At 41.9% G+C, this 20,494-nt stretch overlaps 2 protein-coding genes across 10 annotated transcripts in view; both read right to left on the bottom strand.

Moving 5' to 3' along the window:
* SLC16A6 (solute carrier family 16 member 6) overlaps positions 1-16,739 on the bottom strand; it is a 33,012-nt gene extending 16,273 nt beyond the window's left edge. The window contains exons 1-2 of one of the 9 annotated variants that reach the window (XM_078774267.1): positions 16,428-16,606; positions 7,054-7,120 (exon numbers count right to left, since the gene is read on the bottom strand). The gene's annotated coding sequence lies outside the window, so the exon portion shown is untranslated. Of the gene's footprint in view, positions 1-7,053; positions 7,121-16,394 lie in introns of all 9 variants that reach the window. The other 8 variants (XM_078774262.1, XM_078774265.1, XM_078774263.1 and 5 more) reach the window with 8 other exon arrangements.
* LOC144891145 (uncharacterized) lies at positions 5,026-6,984 on the bottom strand. Its single transcript, XM_078773516.1, has 2 exons — positions 6,564-6,984; positions 5,026-6,418 (listed from the first exon to the last, which is right to left on the bottom strand). Exon 2 carries the CDS (start codon positions 6,405-6,407, stop codon positions 5,034-5,036), a length of 1,374 nt encoding a protein of 457 aa, XP_078629642.1. The 5' UTR covers positions 6,408-6,418; positions 6,564-6,984; the 3' UTR covers positions 5,026-5,033.
* Positions 16,740-20,494: the final 3,755 nt, after the last annotated feature.

Raw genomic sequence — 20,494 nt, 5'->3', positions numbered from 1 at the left:
ACCTCTGGACTACTACACACTCAACCTCACCACACCCAATGGATATTCCTACGTCAATAAACCACGCTCGGAGGGCCGAGGTGGTGGAATTGCCGTTATCCACCGTCAAGACATCAAGACCAACCTCATCTCCATCTCATCTGCTCCATCATTTGAACACCTGGCTTTAAAACTCTCTGGTCACACGCAGTCAGTCATGGCTGTCGTCTACCGCCCTCCCAAACCACACCCATCATTCCTGTCTGACTTCTCCTACTTTCTGACCCAGCTATGTTCCCTCTCCCCCTCAATCCTCCTCCTTGGTGATTTCAATATCCACATGGACTCCACTGACTCCACAATAACCACTGACTTCACTGATTTACTCACCTGCTTTAACCTCACTCAACATGTCGACTTTCCTACCCATATCCGTGGTCACATTTTGGACCTTGTCTGCTCCACTGGATTAAATTTGCACCATCTCTATGGCTCCGACCTCACCTTCTCTGACCACTTAGCCATCACTCTGACCATCAACATCCCCGCCCCAACACCAAGGCATTATCGCACAATCAACTTCCGTAAGCTAAACGCTCTTTCACCTACCTCATTCTCATCCACCCTCTCTGAAAAAATGTCCACTTCTCCCTTCATTGACCTCCACACCCCTTCCGACCTCACTGACTACTACAACCACACTCTCTCCTCCTGCCTTGACCAGCTTGCGCCTGTAAAAACCAAAACAGTTTCTTTCACCCATTCTGCTCCCTGGTTTACCCCTGAACTCCACCTGATGAAAACTCGTGCTCGCCAACTTGAAAGACTCCGCAATAAAACGGGTCTCACAGTTCACTCCCAAGCCTACAAGGACCACATACAACACTACAAAGATGCCCTCTCCCGCGCCCGCTCTGCCTACTACTCTCAAATTATCCACTCTGGCTCCGGAAACCCAAAAGCACTCTTCTCGACAATAAACAAACTCCTCCGCCCCCTGAACACCACCACCCAGTCATTCACAGTAGACAACTGCATCTCCTTCCTCTCTTTCTTCCAACGCAAAATTGACAACATCTACAACAGCTTGACCACCGCCGCACCCGCTCCCCCTCCAACCACCTGCCCCCCCTTGTCCTGCCATCCCCTGTCTCGGTTCTCCCCAATCTCTCCTACTGACCTCTCTGAACTCCTCATAGGAATGAAAACTGCCACCTGCACTCTTGACCCCATCCCCTCCAGCTTTGTCAAAGCCTCCCTCCCTGCTCTCTCTCCACTTATCATTGCAACAATAAACTCCTCCCTGTCTACAGGCATCGTCCCACCTTCCCTCAAAATTGCTGCTGTTACCCCCATTCTAAAAAAACCTGGTCTAAACCCTGACACCCTAAACAACTTCAGACCCATCTCCAACCTACCCTTTCTGTCAAAAGTTTTGGAACGCGCTGTAGCCACTCAACTCAAACATCATCTCTCTGCCAATAACTTGTATGAAACATTCCAATCCGGATTCCGCTCCAACCACAGTACTGAAACTGCTCTCCTCAAAATCACCAACGACCTTCTCCTCTCCTCTGACGCTGGCAACCTCAACATTCTCGTCCTCCTCGACCTCAGCGCTGCCTTTGACACCATCGATCACACTATCCTCCTCACCCGACTTGAATCCACCTTTAACGTCACCGGCACTGCCCTCTCTTGGATTAAATCATACCTCTCTGACAGATGCCAGTTCATCTCCATCAATAACTGCAAATCCCCCACTGCTCCCCTCCCCCAAGGTGTCCCCCAAGGTTCAGTTCTTGGCCCCCTCCTCTTCATCCTTTACCTGTCCCCGCTCGGTCACTTAATCCGCCGTCATGGTCTCCAATTCCACTGCTTCGCCGATGACATCCAGCTTTTCATCTCCACCAAGTCCGTCTCCACCGACACCCACTCTATCCTGACAAACTGCATCACTGAAATAAAATCCTGGCTTCAAATCAACTTCCTCAAGCTTAACTGTGATAAATCTGAAATAATCATCATTGGCCCAAAAACGCTCACAAAATCCACCCATAACTTTGCCCTCAACATCGACGGTATCCCAGTATCCACCTCCCCTCACATCCGGAATCTTGGCGTCATCTTTGACCAAACCCTTTCCTTCGACAAATACACTAAACAGATCACAAAGTCAGCCTTCTTTCACCTGAAAAACATTGCCCGTCTCCGCTCATCCCTCTCCTCCACGGCTGCAGAAACCCTCATCCACGCCTTCATCACCTCCCGTCTGGACTACTGCAATAGCCTCCTCTATGGTTCACCCTCAAAAATCACCAATAAACTCCAATACATTCAGAACTCCGCTGCCCGTCTACTCACTCATTCCCGGACCCGTGACCACATCACCCCCGTCCTTTACAAGCTTCACTGGCTCCCCATCCCCCAGAGAATCCAGTACAAAATCCTCCTCCTGACATACAAAGCCCTCCATAACCTGGCCCCATCCTACCTGGCTGACCTCCTCTCCAGACACACTCCCACCCGCAACCTCCGCTCTGCTGGTACCAACCTCCTGACCCCCTCCATCCGGACCAAATTCAGATCCTGGGGGGACAGGGCCTTCTCCATCGCTGCTCCCACCCTCTGGAACTCACTACCTCACACCATCAGAGACTCCTCCTCACTCACCACATTCAAAACATCACTAAAGACCCACCTGTTCAACGCTGCATTCAACATTCAACCCACAGCATTTAACCCCTGACTATCTCTTCTCCTTCTCCCTCCTTTTGCTTTAAATATTTCCCTATTGATTCTTGTCTTGTCTTTTTGATTCTTGTCTTATATATATGCCGTATATCGCTGCTGTTTGTTTTCTTGATTCTTGTCTTTTTGCAATTGTTGTTTTCATGTATTGTTATGCATTATGTTTTCCACTCTGTCAAAGCGCCTTTGGGCTTCTGGAAAAGCGCTATACAAAATAAATGAATTATTATTATTATTATTATTAATACACCTTGCTCCAAGTGGCATGTGTGACATGCAACACTGAAGGTCAGGGTTTTACGACATTAAACATGAACATGTAACAGTAAGCCGGAGACAGGGCAACCTTGCCTTACCCCCCTTTGAACCTGTATGGGAGAACAAAGCTCATTGTTCACCTTAACTAAACTGAATATATTGTTGTACAATAAAGCAATATAAGTTCTGAAATTATCTCCAAATCCACAGGCTTCAAGCACACGATTCAAAAAGACATGATCGATGCTATCAAAAGCCTTTTCTAAATCAAGAAAAATTATACCAAAGTCATTCTGCACACAGTTGCCATCTATGAGATCTCTAATGAAAATATGTTATCATACATAGATCTACCTGGAATACAATAACTCTGATCAGGGTGAACCAAATCGCAAATTACCCTTTTAGCTCGATTCGCCAAAACTTTTGAAAGGATTTTATAATCAGTGCATAGATGAGAAACAGGTCTCCAATTCTTCATGTGTCGCAAATCACCAGCCTTTGGAAGAAGGGACATCACCGCTCTTCTCAAACTTAAAGGCAATTCTCCATGAGTCAGTGATGATTCAAGAACATGCATCAGTTCTGTACCTAATAGTTCCCAAAATTCCACATAAAATTCAGCCGGCAGACCATCGATTCCAGGGGCTCTTCCCGAGTCCATTCCAGCCAGGGCTTGCGTTAACTCCTCGAGCGTAATTGGCGAGTCCATATCCAGCCGCTGGGACTCAGTTAACGAGGATAGGTGAGAGGTTAAAAGTCTCATTGTTTCATCACAAACAACCTGTTTTGAAAACAGTTTGGAAAAGAAGTCTTGAACACATAACCGTCTGTCTCTGGGATTTACAACAACAGCTCCGCCAGGATTAATTACAGAAAAAATGTTCTTGGGTGCTTTACTGACAGAGTCCAGACGAAAAAAAGCTTTACTAGGGGTATCTAAAACCTTTAAGTTCTTAACCCTCAGTCTGAGCAACAACCCTGCTGCTTTCTCCTGGATTAACTCTCTCAGCTGAGTCTTCTTTTCTAGTAATAACTGGAAGTTTCTTGCATTATTCTTTTTAGCAAGTTTACCTTCGAGCTGTACAATGTCAGCTTCCAAACAAGTCATTGTTATATTCTTAACATTTGTAATGTTTGCTCTAAACTGTTGACAAAACACCCGAATCTGGGCTTTCGTATTGTCCCACCAAAGATTAACTGAAGAAAAAGAGGGCTCTTTGGATTTGATTAGCCCAGAAAACTTGGAAGACTTCTTTAAATAGACCATCTTCTGGAAGACTGGTATTAAATTTCCAGTATGCACTTTTATTTATTGACTGAGGAAAAAGAAACCCCATGGTTACTAAATTATGGTCTGAGAATATTGACGGAAAATAATCTGGAGAGACTATAGCGTTTCTAAAAGGTGAGTTTATATACCATCGGTCGAGTCTCGCAAAGGACACTTCCTCTGGTGATACGGCTCCAGGTAAACTGAGGTTCATTGGGGAAAAGTACCCTCCATACATATAGCAAACCAACCCGAGAAAGGAAAAGGGATAAATCAGTACATGATTCGGGATGAGGTTCTGCCGAGTTCCTGTCCATTACAGGTTCAAAGGTACAGTTGAAATCACCCCCGATACACACATATTGGTTTAGATCAACTGTCTGCAGGTGATTAATCACAGACGCAAAGAAAGCTTTCCGTTCTGTGCTCTCACTTGGTGCGTACACATTGAATAATGTGAAATGGAAATTATTAACCTCCAGTTCAAGAGAGCTGAATCGGCCTTTAATGATCTCCTGGAAGAGGATTGACTCAGGTACTAGCCCTGGTCGAAGTACGAAAGCAACACCTGCCAAAAGGGAAGACAGGTTGCTAAAAAAGCACTGTCCCCCAAAAACGCGACACCAATCATATGCTACGTTTTGGGTGATGTGCGTTTCCTGCAATAAAAGTACATCGACATTTTTGTGCCGAAACAAACTTTGCACTTGAGTTTGGCGGTTTGGGTTTGCACCTCCACCGTTAATGTTCAAGGTGCCAAAGGTAATTTGCTTCATTCTTTATCAAAAGGCTTGATTGGGTGTTGCGAAATCTCAAGACTGGCTTTTGTAATAATTTTCCTGAGTCGGTGAAATTGTGACCTTGTTAGTGGAAATTCTTTGCCCTTTCTTGTTATTTCCTTTGCTGATTGAATAAATGGACCTAAATCAGGAAATGTATCCCTGATAACTACATTCCGCTGTCTGTAGGTTTCATTCAGAAAGGAGAGTACGAGTTGAGGAGATATCATTGGCTGACTCAACTGAGACTGAGACAACTCGGGCACCTCGTCATCCTCATCAGATTCCGACAAGTCTGACAAGGTCCCTCCAGGATCGAGGATGTCGGCCACTATGATGGTCACTATGGGAATTGTCAGTATCTCTGGGGATTCGCTGGAGAGCTCCACTGTGCGATCCACGATGCCATGGTGATATTTGTGCTCGTCAGAAGTTGAAGCCTCGGTTTCATCCTCTTGTGGAGCACAATCTACCGAATCGATGAGCGACTCGGTAACACAGTTTTGAATCTGCATCGGTAGAGCAGCACTGTAGAGGGATGAGTCAGTCACTGTCTGCTCGTTCACAGTGACTGATGTCAATGATCGTAATGGTTCGTTCGAGGGTTTATCAACGTATTCAGCGTTGCAACTTATTTCACCCATATAGCAATTTGCGTCCACAGAGTTTGTACACAAACTTTCAGACATATTATCCTCAATTGCAGCACCCGATTCACCATCCTTTTTTTCAAACCCGATGGAAGCATGAGGAACACAATGAGGTGTGTGTTCAGCTACACAGGCCTTCTCCAATACCACCTTTTTTGGATTACTGGTAGAAAAATTATCAACCGACGCCCTTCGTTTTTTAGAACCAATAATAGGGTCCTCCTCCATTCCTTCACTACATGAGGGAATCGCAGCAAAGGTTGTGCGAGTTGGGGTCGCTTCGGTTTCTGTGACAGGAAGTGAAGTGCGATCGTTTTCTAGACTCGGGATATGCGCATCGATGCTGCTATTGTTCGTCTCACTGCAGGAGGGAACAGCAGGAACCGGTAAACTCACAGGATTAACTCCAGTCGGTTGAATAGGAACACGAGTATTATCATTTTTACAATCGGTGTATGCGTGGCCATTTTCCCCACACTTTGAACACGAAACCTTGGGACAAAAACGTTTAACGTGACCAAAGGCTCCACAGTGAAAGCACGTTAGTGAGGCTGACGAGGCGTACATTTGATACTCCCGATTGTCGGATTTTACTTTTAATGAAATATTTAACCCTGTATCATCACCACGATCGAGAAGTACCATGTAAACTTGGCGACGGAAACTCATAACGTGTTTTATCCTCTTGTCTCGGCTCTTCAGAGGGATCATGGACATTCTCGACACAGCTGTTCCATAACGAGAAAGGACTGACATTAGTTTGTCATTTGATATAAATGGTGGTACGTTTGATACAACGATTTTCATCGCTGGAGTATCCATGGGGGACGCTAACATAAAAACACCACCTTCTGTGGTTAAACCTGCACTCACGACATCGTGAACAAAGTTTTCTTCGGACACGAAAATAACAACTTTTTCATTCATTCGTGAGGCAGCTCAGACATGCTCGCACCCGATTATTTTCCCCACTGCGAGTACCACATCCTCAGTGAGGACTCCTTCTGGTGGAACACACACAAATGCATGCTTCCTCGTTAGGCTATCGAACGCCTCTAACCGAGCGCATGCATTCGCCATACCAGCGAATTTAACACCCCCCACTTGTCCGAACCGGACAAGAAGGTATCAAACCTAAATAATCGAACTAAAGTAAGTAATAAACGTGCATTATAAGCACAAAAATGGCTTACAAAACGCCGTCAAAGCCAGTAGGCCGCACCCAAAATGGGCCCGCTCTCAATCCTCTCTCTCTCAAAGACAAAGGTGTAGAACGGATGAAAACAAAATGCCAAAGTACACAGGATGGGAAGGAGAGGGGGGGGGGGGGGGCAGGGGAGGGCAGGAGAGGAGGAAAACTCACAAAGAACTCACTACAACACAGAGCAGTTGCTCACAGCCGCCATGACGCCACGCCCACCACAAACGGCCTGCAGGGGGCGACAGAGAGAGAGAGATAGAGTTAGAGGCAGAGTCAGAGGCAGAGTCAGCGACAGAGTCAGCGGCAGAGTCAGCGGCAGAGTCAGCGACAGAGAGAGAATTACTTAATTCTAAAGGGTTATTCTAAAGGGCAATTCTAAAGGGTTATTCTAAAGGGCAATTCTAAAAGGTTATTCTAAAGGGTAATTCTAGAGGGTAAATTCCATAGGGTAATTTTAAAGGGCAATTCTAAAGGGTTATTCTAAAGGGTAATTTTAAAGGGTAATTCTAAAGGGTAATTCTAAAGGGTAATTCTCATGGGTAATTCAAAAGGATAATTCTAAAGGGTAATTGTAAAGGGTAATTCTAAAGGGTAATTCTAAAGGGTAATTCTAAAGAGTAATTCTAAAAGTTAATTGTAAAGGGTAATTTTAAAGGGTAATTCTAAAGGGTAATTCTAAAGGGTAATTCTCATGGGTAATTCTAAAGGGTAATTCTCATGGGTAATTCTAAAGGGTAATTCTAAAGGGTAATTCTGAAGCGTAATTCTAAAGGGTTATTCTAAAGGGCAATTCTAAAGGGTAATTCTAAAGGGTAATTCTAAAGGGTAATTCTAAAGGGTAATTCTAAAGGGTAATTCTAAAGGGTAATTCTAAAGGGTAATTCTAAAGGGTAATTCTAAAGGGTAATTCTGAAGGGTAATTCTAAAGGTTAATTCTAAAGGGTAATTCTAAAGTGTAATTCGAAAGAGTAATTCTAAAGGGTAATTCTAAAGGGTAATTCTAAAGGGTAATTCTAAAGGGTAATTCTAAAGGGAAATTCTAAAGGGTAATTCTAAAGGGTAATTCTAAAGGGTAATTCTAAAGGTTAATTGTAAAGGGTAATTTTAAAGGGTAATTGTCATGGGTAATTCTAAAGGGTAGTTCTAAAGGGTAATTCTAAAGGGTAATTTTAAAGGGTGATTCTAAAGGGTAATTCTAAAGGGTGATTCTAAAGGGTGATTCTAAAGGGTAATTCTAAAGGTTAATTGTAAAGGGTAATTCTAAAGGGTGATTCTAAAGGGTAATTCTAAAGGGTGATTCTAAAGGGTAATTCTAAAGGGTAATTCTAAAGGTTAATTGTAAAGGGTAATTTTAAAGGGTAATTCTAAAGGGTAATTCTCATGGGTAATTCTAAAGGGTAATTGTCATGGGTAATTCTAAAGGGTGATTCTAAAGGGTAATTCTAAAGGGTAATTCTAAAGGGTAATTCTAAAGGGTAATTCAAAAGGGTAATTCAAAAGGGTAATTCTCATGGGTAATTCCAAAGGGTAATTCTAAAGGGTAATTCTCATGGGTAATTCTAAAGGGTAATTCTAAAGGGTAATTCTAAAGGTTAATTCTAAAGGGTAATTTTAAAGGGTAATTCTAAAGGGTAATTCTAAAGAGTAATTCTAAAGGGTAATTCTAAAGGGTAATTCTCAAGGGTAATTCTAAAGGGTAATTCTAAAGAGTAATTCAAAAGGGTAATTCAAAAGGGTAATTCTCATGGGTAATTCCAAAGGGTAATTCGAAAGCGTAATTCTCATGGGTAATTCTAAAGGGTAATTCTCATGGGTAATTCTCATGGGTAATTCTAAAGGGTAATTCTAAAGGGTAATTCTAAAGGGTTATTTTCAAGGGTTATTCCAAAGGGTAATTCTAAAGGATATTTCTCAAGGGTAAATTCTAAAGGATTATTCCAAAGGGTAATTCCAAAGGGTAATTCTAAAGGGTAATTCTAAAGGGTAATTCTAAAGGGTAATTCTAAAGTGTAATTCAAAAGAGTAATTCTAAAGGGTAATTCTAAAGGGTAATTCTAAAGGGTAATTCTAAAGGGTAATTCTAAAGGGTAATTCTAAAGGGAAATTCTAAAGGGAAATTCTAAAGGGTAATTCTAAAGGGTAATTCTAAAGGGTAATTCTAAAGGGTAATTCTAAAGGGTAATTCTAAAGGGTAATTGCAAAGGGTAATTTTAAAGGGTAATTCTAAAGGGTAATTCTCATGGGTAATTCTCATGGGTAATTCTCATGGGTAATTCTAAAGGGTAGTTCTAAAGCGTAATTCTAAAGGGTAATTTTAAAGGATAATTCTAAAGGGTAATTCTAAAGGGTGATTCTAAAGGGTAATTCTAAAGGGTGATTCTAAAGGATAATTCTAAAGGGTGATTCTAAAGGGTGATTCTAAAGGGTAATTCTAAAGGGTAATTCTAAAGGGTAATTCTAAAGGGTAATTCTAAAGGGTAATTCTGAAGGGTAATTCTAAGGGGTAATTCTAAAAGGTAATTGTAAAGGGTAATTCTAAAGGGTAATTCTAAAGGTTAATTGTAAAGGGTAATTTTAAAGGGTAATTTTAAAGGGTAATTCTAAAGGGTAATTGTCATGGGTAATTCTAAAGGGTAATTCTAAAGGGTAATTCTAAAGGGTAATTCTCATGGGTAATTCTAAAGGGTAATTCTCATGGGTAATTCTAAAGGGTAATTCTAAAGGGTAATTCTCATGGGTAATTCTAAAGGGTAATTCTAAAGGGTAATTCTCATGGGTAATTCTAAAGGGTAATTCTCATGGGTAATTCTAAAGGGTAATTCTAAAGGGTAATTCCAAAGGGTCATTCTAAAGGGTTATTCTCAAGGGTAATTCTAAAGGGTAATTCTGAAGGGTAATTCTGAAGGGTTATTCTGAAGGGTTATTCTGAAGGGTAATTCTAAAGGATATTTCTCAAGGGTAAATTCTAAAGGGTTATTCCAAAGGGTAATTCTAACGGGTAATTCTGAAGGGTTATTCTGAAGGGTAATTCTAAAGGGTCATTCTAAAGGGTTATTCAAAAGGGTAATTCTAAAGGGTAATTCTAAAGGGTAATTCTAAAGGGTAATTCTAAAGGGTAATTCTAAAGGGTAATTCTAAAGGGTAATTGTAAAGGGTAATTGTGAAGGGTAATTCTCAAGGGTAATTCAAAAGGATAATTCTAAAGGGTAATTCTAAAGGGTTATTCTCAAGGGTAATTCTAAAGGGTAATTCGATTACCCATGAAAATTACCCTTTTGAATTACCCTTTAGAATTACCCTTCGGAATTACCCTTTAGAATTACCCTTTAGAATTACCCTTTAGCATTACCCTTTGGAAATACCCTTTAGAATTACCCTTTAGAATTACCCATGAGAATTACCCTTTAGAATTACCCATGAGAATTACCCTTTAGAATTACGCTTTACAATTACCCTTTAGAATTACCCTTTAGAATTACCCTTCACAATTACCCTTTAAAATTACCCTTTACAATTACCCTTTAGAATTACCCTTCACAATTACCATTCAGAATTACCCTTTGGAATTACATTTCAGAATTACCCTTTACAATTACCCTTTAGAATTACCCTTTAGAATTACTCTTTAGAATTACCGTTTACAATTACCATTTACAATTAACCTTTAGAATTACCCTTTACAATTACCCTTTACAATGACCCTTTAGAATTAACCTTTAGAATTACCCTTTAAAATTACCATTTAGAATTTCCCTTTAGAATAACCCTTTAGAATTACCCTTTAGAATTACCCTTTGAAATTACCCTTCAAAATTACCCTTTACAATTACCCTTTACAATTACCCTTTACAATTACCCTTTAAAATTACCCTTTACAATTACCCTTTACAATTACCCTTTACAATACCCCTTTAGAATTACCCTTTAGAATTACCCTTCACAATTACCGTTTAGAATTACCCTTCACAATTACCCTTTAGAATTACCCTTGAGAATTACCCTTTGGAATTACCCTTTACAATTACCCTTTACAATTACCCTTTACAATTACCCTTTACAATTACCCTTCACAATTACCCTTTACAATTACCCTTTACAATTACCCTTTAGAATTACCCTTGAGAATTACCCTTTGGAATTACCCTTTACAATTACCCTTTAGAATTTACCCTTGAGAAATATCCTTTAGAATTACCCTTTGTAATAACCCTTCAGAAAAACCCTTCAGAATAACCCTTCAGAATTCCAGGGGTCAAAATTATCGACGGCATCGACGGCAAAAGCCGGCGTGCCCAAGCTATTTGCCGTGCTGCCCCCGAACTTTTCATGATCACTAAGGCAGAGAGTTGCAGTGCCCTTTTTCTTCAGTTGCTGCTGTGCCCTTTTTGTCAATAAAGCATAATAGTAGAGACCAAAGTATGAATAAAGTAATGATGAAAACAACAAACTGACTTCGTCGGCTTTCGTTTTCTCAGTGCATGTCGGCACATTAGCGTAGTAAGCATATACATTGTCTAGGCTACCTCGTTTCCCGTTAGCTTACTGAATACAGAATGTTGCAGTCCTACTATCGTCCTTGGGTACGGGAAACGAGGTTCAAGGGCATCCCATAATTTATATTGGCCCCGCCTATGACCATTCGTCATCCCATACGTCATCCAGCATCATCAATGAAACGCAATGCATTATGGGCTACTATGAGCGCATAAATTACAGCGTGGCTATTATTGCCGATGTTTGCACACCCACGTCGTTGCCTACCAACCGCGCTGTATTAGCGGGGGTAATACTCATGGTTGGGACGGCCTTCCGATTGCTTCCGTACCGACTATAGGTATGTTACACCCTCCGTACACCCTCCGGGACGCTCCGTATGCTTTTTGATGACCTGGACTCTGGTGAGAGAGAGGATACAACTGCCACCATGAAGGGGCGCATCAAAGACTTGAAAACCCATAAATTTGCATTGTATCTGGCAGTGTATCAGGACTTGTTGCAAGAACTTTCAGTTCTGTCGAATAGATTCCAGGCAGAGGACATCCGAATCACCTCTGTGAGAGCCAGTGTTGAGGTTGCTGCTCTTGCCCTGAAGGCACAACTGGAAACTCCAGGCACTCATGTACAGAAGTTTGAGAGGGAAGTGCAGGAAGCCAACACTGACTCTGACACTGAGGATGGGGACAATCAGACCAAGAGGCTGAAGTACAGGGATCTGGAGCTTTATGGTCCTAGAGTACCATCTGTTGAGGAGTTTCAGGCTGGACCCTTGAAAACTGTAGTTGACAAAGTGATTGATTGTTTGGACAAGAGATTTAACGAGTTCTATGAGAATGAGGTCCTGATTGCGTTTGGGGTGTTTGACCCCAGCAACATGCCAAAGGGCAAGGACACCCTTGCTGCCTATGGCAATGCCAAAGTCACTTACCTTAGCAATCACTTTCAGCAAATCATTGAAAGAAATGGTTGTGATCCAAGTCAATTACAAAAAGAATGGCTGTCCTTGAAGCTTGACATCAGCAGAAATCATGGAGAGGAGTCCAATTTCCTAGGTCTATGGAAGACCATTCTGACAGAAAAGGGCCACAAATACCCTAATATACTTCATCTTGTGCAGATCTGCCTTGTGTGCCCAGTGGCCACATCACATGTAGAGAGGCAGTTCTCAGCAGTGAAGCGTATTCTTGGGGATTGGAGGCTAAAACTGGGGTTGGGTATGCAGGAACACCTTCTGCGCATCAGCACAGAAGGGCCCGACCCCGACGACTTTGATCCTACACGTAGCGTTGCCAGGTGGCATTCTATAAGTGCATTTGGACGTAGGCCTGATACAACACACCTCTCCCCCAAGGGTGTTTGAATTGTAATCATGTATACCTGACTCAAGACTGAGTCAGTATTGAGTAAAGATGATGTGCGATGACGATGAAAAAAGTTCAACTCTGTCAAACAAAAGTTAAACTTTGTTACATGGACATGATGACAATGCAGTTCTGAGTTGAGTTGAGTTTTCTGAAACTGTTTATATTCTAAAAATACATTATTAAAAAGTTTATGTTGATTTACTTGTTCTGTCAGTAACATTTCCCTGCCTGTTTAAGTTACCGACACACTTTGCCTTTGTGCCCACAAGAATAATTCTAGATTGCCTTGGTGCCCCCCAAACCCAAAAGAAAATGCCTTGGTGCCCCCCAAACCCAAAAGAAAATGCCTTGGTGCCCCAAAAAATTTGAAGTCATCAAAGGTAAACATTGCTGTGCCCTCCCTACAGAGTAATTCGACCCCTGGTAATTCTAAAGGCTAATTGTAAAGGGTAATTGTAAAGGGTAATTCTAAATGGGTAATTCTAAAGGTTAATTGTAAAGGTTAATTTTAAAGGGTAATTCTAAAGGGTAATTCTCATGGGTAATTCTAAAGGGTAATTCTAAAGGGTAATTCTAAAGGGTTATTCTAAAGGGTTATTCTAAAGGGTAATTCTAAAGGGTAATTCTAAAGGGTAATTCTAAAGGGTAATTCTAAAGGGTAATTCTAAAGGGTTATTCCAAATGGTAATTCTAAAGGGTAATTCTAAAGGGTAATTCGAAAGGGTAATTCAAAAGGGTAATTCAAAAGGGTAATTCAAAAGGGTAATTCTCATGGGTAATTCTAAAGGGTAATTCTAAAGGGTTATTCTAAAGGGTAATTCTCATGGGTAATTCTCATGGGTAATTCTCATGGGTAATTCTAAAGGGTAATTCTAAAGGGTAATTCTAAAGGGTTATTCTAAAGGGTTATTCTAAAGGGTAATTCTCATGGGTAATTCTAAAGGGTAATTCTCATGGGTAATTCTAAAGGGTAATTCTAAAGGGTGATTCTAAAGGGTAATTCTAAAGGGTAATTCTAAAGGGTAATTCTAAAGGGTAATTCTAAAGGGTAATTGTAAAGGGTAATTCTAAAGGTTAATTGTAAAGGGTAATTTTAAAGGGTAATTCGAAAGGGTAATTCTCATGGGTAATTCTAAAGGGTAATTGTCATGGGTAATTCTAAAGGGTAGTTCTAAAGGGTAATTCTAAAGGGTAATTTTAAAGGGTAATTCTAAAGGGTGATTCTAAAGGGTAATTCTAAAGGGTAATTCTCATGGGTAATTCTCATGGGTAATTCTAAAGGGTAATTCTCATGGGTAATTCCAAAGGGTAATTTTAAAGGGTAATTCTAAAGGGTAATTCTAAAGGGTTAATCTAAAGGGTAATTCTATAGTGTAATTCTAAAGGTTAATTTTAAAGGGTAATTCTAAAGGGTAATTCTAAAGGTTAATTGTAAAGGGTAATTTTAAAGGGTAATTCTAAAGGGTAATTCTCATGGGTAATTCTCAAGGGTACTTCTCATGGGTAATTCTAAAGGGTAATTCTAAAGGGTTATTCTAAAGGGTAATTCTCATGGGTAATTCTAAAGGGTAATTCTCATGAGTAATTCTAAAGGGTAATTTTAAAGGGTAATTCTAAAGGGTAATTCTAAAGGGTAATTCTAAAGGGTAATTTTAAAGGGTAATTTTAAAGGGTAATTTTAAAGGGTAATTTTAAAGGGTAATTCTAAAGGGTAATTCTAAAGGTTAATTATAAAGGGTAATTCTAAAGGGTAATTCTCATGGGTAATTCTAAAGGGTAATTTTAAAGGGTAATTCTAAAGGGTAATTCTAAAGGGTAATTCTAAAGGGTAATTTTAAAGGGTAATTCTAAAGGGTAATTCTAAAGGGTAATTTTAAAGGTTAATTCTAAAGGTAAATTCTAAAGGGTAATTCTAAAGGTTAATTATAAAGGGTAATTCTAAAGGGTAATTCTCATGGGTAATTCTAAAGGGTAATTTTAAAGGGTAATTCTAAAGGGTAATTCTAAAGGGTAATTTTAAAGGGTAATTCTAAAGGGTAATTCTAAAGGGTAATTTTAAAGGTTAATTCTAAAGGTAAATTCTAAAGGGTAATTCTTCAGGGTTCATTTTAAAATTACCAAATTGAACTGCTCCCTTCGGACATGGTTTAGTCAGGTTCACTATGTTAACAAATATAATTTCTTTCAAAATTTTGGGATTAGCAAACCTGTACATTTTTGGAATCTTCAGAGCATGGAGAATCTGAAAATCAATGTTGGCATTTGCACAGACACCTGCATGGCCGCCATTTTGGATTTTGAAAATGGCCGCCATAAAATACATATTTTGCGAGATCTCAGCTTCTAGTCAACCTAGAGACTTAATTAAATATGCTAATCCTATGTTTTCTGGGTCAAGGAATCCAATAAAGGCCTCAAAATAGTGCTCAGGATTATAGAAAAGCAACAAACAAAGGTAATTGTAAACCATTGTCTTTATATTTGTGATATAACTGTATTACATAATACATGATATTGCAAGTCCTTTGAAGTTATAGGTTGTTATAGGAAGTTATAGGTAGTATCAGATTGAACTACAAGTCCTATACACAGGATCTACTAGGTCTATACCGTTCAGGAATATGCTTTTACAGATCTTCATCACTGTCCTGAGTGTCATTTTCGCAAAGGTGTCTACGCAAATGTAAACATTAATTTTTGGATTCCTCATGCTCTGAATATTCCAAAAATGTATAGTTTTGCTAATCTACCAAAATTTTGAACGAAAAAACATAGTGAACCTGACTAGTTGTGATTTCTAACCACGTTTCGATCTTCGATTCAAAATGCCTTCGAGCCAGCAATGGAGCCCAACGGTTTTAAGTCGCCACTCGTCGGGGATACAAAAGTTATTTTTCATTTAATATTGCAATCACCACTTGGCTCACGACCGATCACTGCACAATGTGCCCAATTTTCCAGCGAATCGCCATGATGATCATCCATCACTGTCGGGACATCACCTGGCGTGCGCTGCGCTGTCGGGACAGGTGAAACACGATAAAGGTTTGAAAAGACAAAATGGTCGTTTCGGCCTCAATATGGGGATACAAGGTTGGCTGGGTTCAAGACCTCGGTATTCCAGTGTCGAGGATCCTCCGAAACACACCAAGGACAGGTGACTCATAAAAACCAATGCCGCATTCATGACTGCTTTCCGGGCAAGCGGCCATTTCGTGATGGAAAAGATCCATTCAGCAGGAGGGATGCAGGATGTTAGCAGAACGTAACATAAGTCACGTTTACCTATCGAGGGCACACCTTTCATTGGCGACCGACATGGATGTTGCGGGAAATGGGGAAATAACGTACGAATTCATTATTTGGCCAAAAAACAATATAATTAAAATAATATAGTTAAAATAATATAATTAAACAACAATGCTGTGTGAGACCTGCACGGACTCTTCTTCTTTTCTGAAACAAAAATAATCATTTAATGAACAATAAAACGAGTACTCGCCAAGACGATCCCGATACGGTCGTCCCGCGTTTTTAAACCCATTCCGGTGTCATCCGCCTCCGCACATCCGAAATGGAACGCCGAACCGGCCGAGACGCCGGGAAAGAGCGTAAAGATGGCGACACTCGTGCCGGTCATACCGAATTCCTTCGTCGGGTCACAAGGTACCTTACCGGGCACTCGCACACCTTGTTGGGCCTCCCTGTCCAGCAGAAGCGAGCCGAGCCCTTTGGCTGCGGCACCGCCTCGATCACCTCGGTGTTCCTCGAGCATGGAACCGCCAAGCGAAGGTAGCTGAAGCAGAATGAACCGAGGAAGAGAAATGAGAATGAGTCATGCTCTTGACGAGAAGGATGGGGGAGGAGAGGAGGAGAACGTGAACAGAAGGGGGGGGGGGGGGAGGGGGTGAAGCCACGAACGAATATCCCGTGCGTGGCAACTAAGACCGGCGAAAACTGGTTCCCATTTGCGGTTCCTATTGTTCTAAAATATTTGTTTTTTTTGGGATGACGGAGAAGAGATACATACAGCCATACACATATATGCAAATAAACATCCAGATAACTGACGAAGAATGTGTGTGTGTGACTGTGTGTGTGTGTGTGTGTGTGTGTGTGTGTGTGTGTGTGTGTGTGTGTGTGTGTGTGTGTGTGTGTGTGTGTGTGTGTGTGTACACACGTACGTACTTGTGTGTATATGTATTTGTGTGTGTGAATTTGTGTGTGTGAATGTATTTATGTGTGTTTGTGTATGTGTGTGTATGTATTTGTATGTGTGTGTGTGTATGTATTTGTGTGTATATGTATTTGTATGTGAATGTATTTATGTGTGTTTGTGTATGTGTGTGTTTGTGTGTGTGTATGTATTTGTGTGTGTGTATATATGCGTGTGTGTGTGTGTATGTATGTATTTGTGTGTGTGTGTGTATACTGTGTGTGTGTTTGTGTATACTGTGTGTGTGTTTGTGTATAGTGTGTGTATATATATGTGTGTGTGTGTGTGTGTATATATATATGTGTGTGTGTGTGTGTGTATATATATGTGTGTGTGTGTGTGTGTGTGTGTGTGTATACTGCGTGTGTGTGTGTGTGTGTGTGTGTGTGTGTGTGTGTGTGTGTTTGTGTGTGTGTGGTCAGAAATATTGACCATGCAAACACTTTACTGTAAAATTATCAAAGCTGTAACAAGGTGAATCATTCAGAAAAAGTGATTTTGAGAGAATTTTCTCTCGTTTTTATGAGGCTGTACCTGCCTCAAGTATTGATACAAATGTGGCGTCGTGATTGGGAGGGGGGGGGGGGGGGGAGGGTGCACCAGGCGCGAAGTGGATAGGGCACCAAATGACACCCTCAAAAAAACGTTTTCATGCTCCATTTGTTTGTATTGTATATAGATTATAAATAATACGACGAACTCGTGAGATCACGCGAAGCAACTTTCAGAACCAGGTTTGACAGCGCGAGTTAGCTTATATATCCCTCATCGTGTTCTCACTCCTTCGGATCACACCCAACACGCCGTTTCTGGGAATAGATCGAGCTTTAGTGGGAGCTCACGCAAAACACATCAAGCTCAAGCAAGGAAATCAGTGAGCGAAGAGGAAGAAGATCATCACTGCGACAAAAAGGCACAACTGAGCATGCGCGGGACGGCGCCAGAAGACATCACGTCCTATGTACTAAACCAACAACAACCAATACTGGCGTGGGCACTTTCTTTCCTTGAAAAAAAAAAACGTAACTTTACTAACTAATATTTCTTGTTACCTAGTACAAGTCAGCATGCACACGTGATATATCAAGATGTAGATAAAATGTACAATAATGGGAATACACACCAGCAAAAATTCAGTCAAACCATTAAATACTGCATTGCCAGGACGTCACAAAACTGAAAACCACAACAGTATTTGCACATGTGCCTGAAGACAGTAGACTGATGATGCCAGGTTAAGAGGAAAAGCGCCATCACTGGATTGGCTGTCCTCAGGTGCCCAGGGATTATACTGCCCCATTGACACATATGCAACCACTCATCCACCAATAACGTAATCATCCAAGTGTTTGGGGCGTGAACGTAGACGTCCTGACCTCCTGATAGGAGGTGACGCGGTTGCCGTGCTGTCAACACCATGTCGTTGGAACTGGGAATCACAGGGATGGTCAAGCATAGAGGGTAGAACCGCAGGAGGAGGACTTGGGGGCAGAACACGTTCAGCTGGAGTCGAGAGAATGGGAGGTATGTGAGGTGGATCGGGGGGAGGGGGAAGGGGGGACAAAAGGTGGCCCATCCGAGTCGTCTTCATCACCGAGAGAGTCATCACAGGAACCACTGTGCGGATGCGGGATGGTAAGTGTAGTCCACGTGGGCACGATGGAACATTCCGATTGTAGTACACGATACGACGTGCGTCGGAGTTGAGAGCCAGCAAACTCGCAGATGTCGCACCATTTCCCGTCCACAGACACAACCAGGTAACGATCCCGTGCTCGAGACTTGGATCCATCTGAGTGTAAGTACACCAGGTCTCCAACATGAACTGTTGGAGTAGCAGAGCGTTTTGTTGATGGGGACTTGGACTTCTCACTATAAGTATGGTTCCTGGAGTGTTGGGCATGCTGCTCTCGGATAAGGTTCTGATCCAAGATTGGAATCTGATGGTTAGTGAACTGGTCACGTTGTGTCCACATTTCCCATGCAGACGTACCGCGAGATCTGATACGTGAGTTTAATCGGGCAGTAGCCGTGGAAAGCTGACGAGGTGACACTGGACCTCCTAATGGGTCTTGGTGTAATAATTCAGCTTCTAATTCCTGAATGGCTTTCTCGGCGACAGGATTTTTGTTGGGGTTTTTGACGCGACCAAGCTCGAAGGAGACGCGGTGATCTTGTAAGAGCTTGTCATTAGTGAGAGACTTGAATGCAGAGGCTTGGTCAGTCCGGATGACAGCAGGTGGCCCCTCCATCAGATGAAGTTCACTGATGAGTTCTAGCAGGCCGTCACGTAGGGTGTCGTGGCGTTCATCATAAATGAGAGAGGAACGGGTGTAGGAAGTGATGCACTCACGCAAGACCAAGATCAGTTGTCGCCCACGCTTTCGGACATCTGCTGCAAAAGTCCCACCAACTGTATAGGGAGGATCATCGGATGATTGAGGAATGGCACGCGGAGTGATTTTTCGCAGGGAAGCACAGTTGTGGCAACTGGTAGTTACATGGTTGATGGACCTATCCATGTCAAGGGCAAAGAAGTGATGATGCATCACTTGCTTAAGTTGGTGGCAAGATGGGTGATCAAGTTTGATGTGGAGAGCCGTGACAAGGCCATCTAGGACCAGGCGAGGAATAACGATGCATTCACGGGAAGGTTGGAATGGGTCGTGATATCGGACAACCAATAACCCGTCTTTTGAAATAGTGACTGAATTCAAGTACCTTTTCACGTCTTTAATATTGGTCAGCTTTTTCGATGGTCGGGTACCTTGTTTGAGATGGGCATGTGTTCTGCGTAAATCTGTGCACTCAGACTGTAGGGCTAGCCAGGTGGAACGGTTTGTAAACAGTAATTTGGAGTAACCGCTGATGATGTCTTGGATGGAGGAATGACATACGACACAGTTTTCTGTCCGCTCTACAAATGAGCAAATTTGGCAATCGGGATTGTCACAATCGAGGGCATTCCGGCTGGCGAAATCCGAGGATACATTGGCAGAGCCCGCAAGATGGCGGATTGAGGCCTGGAACCGGCTGACCGTCGACAGAAAGGTTGAAATGCAGGGACTAGCCGAAATCTCTCCTCGGCATAGCTTTTCAAAGGCTTGTACACATGGCTTACTATCGGTCAGTATGCAAGCTTTATGATTGGATTGAATGATGAATGGTCCAAAGTGTTTAGTAGCCATAGCGATTGAGAGTGCTTCAATTTTGCAGGGAAGCCAGGTGACCTGGTGTCCTCGCAACTTGGCGCTAAAAACCCCCGCAAGTCGTTGGGTCCCATTGTGAGTGACATACATCGTAGCTCCTATGCCATTTTTCTTCACTGATACATCAGTGATAATCCACAATTGGTCTTCAGGGCATGGAAGGATAATGGTTCTGTTTGAAGAAAGGGCTTTTTGGGCAGAGTGGAATGCTTCAATGAGGTCGGAGGTCCAAGCGATTTTCTCTTGAGATAGGCGGCCAGCCACAGCATCGTCTAATGGCGAGAGTAAGCTCGAACAGCCAGAGATAACACGAGCTA

Source organism: Myxine glutinosa, chromosome 3 (assembly GCF_964187855.1).
Source record: "Myxine glutinosa chromosome 3, kmMyxGlut1.1, whole genome shotgun sequence".
Classification (NCBI taxonomy): domain Eukaryota; kingdom Metazoa; phylum Chordata; class Myxini; order Myxiniformes; family Myxinidae; genus Myxine; species Myxine glutinosa.
The sequence above is the reverse complement of the archived record's forward strand: the minus strand, read 5'-3'. Positions and strand labels throughout refer to the sequence as shown.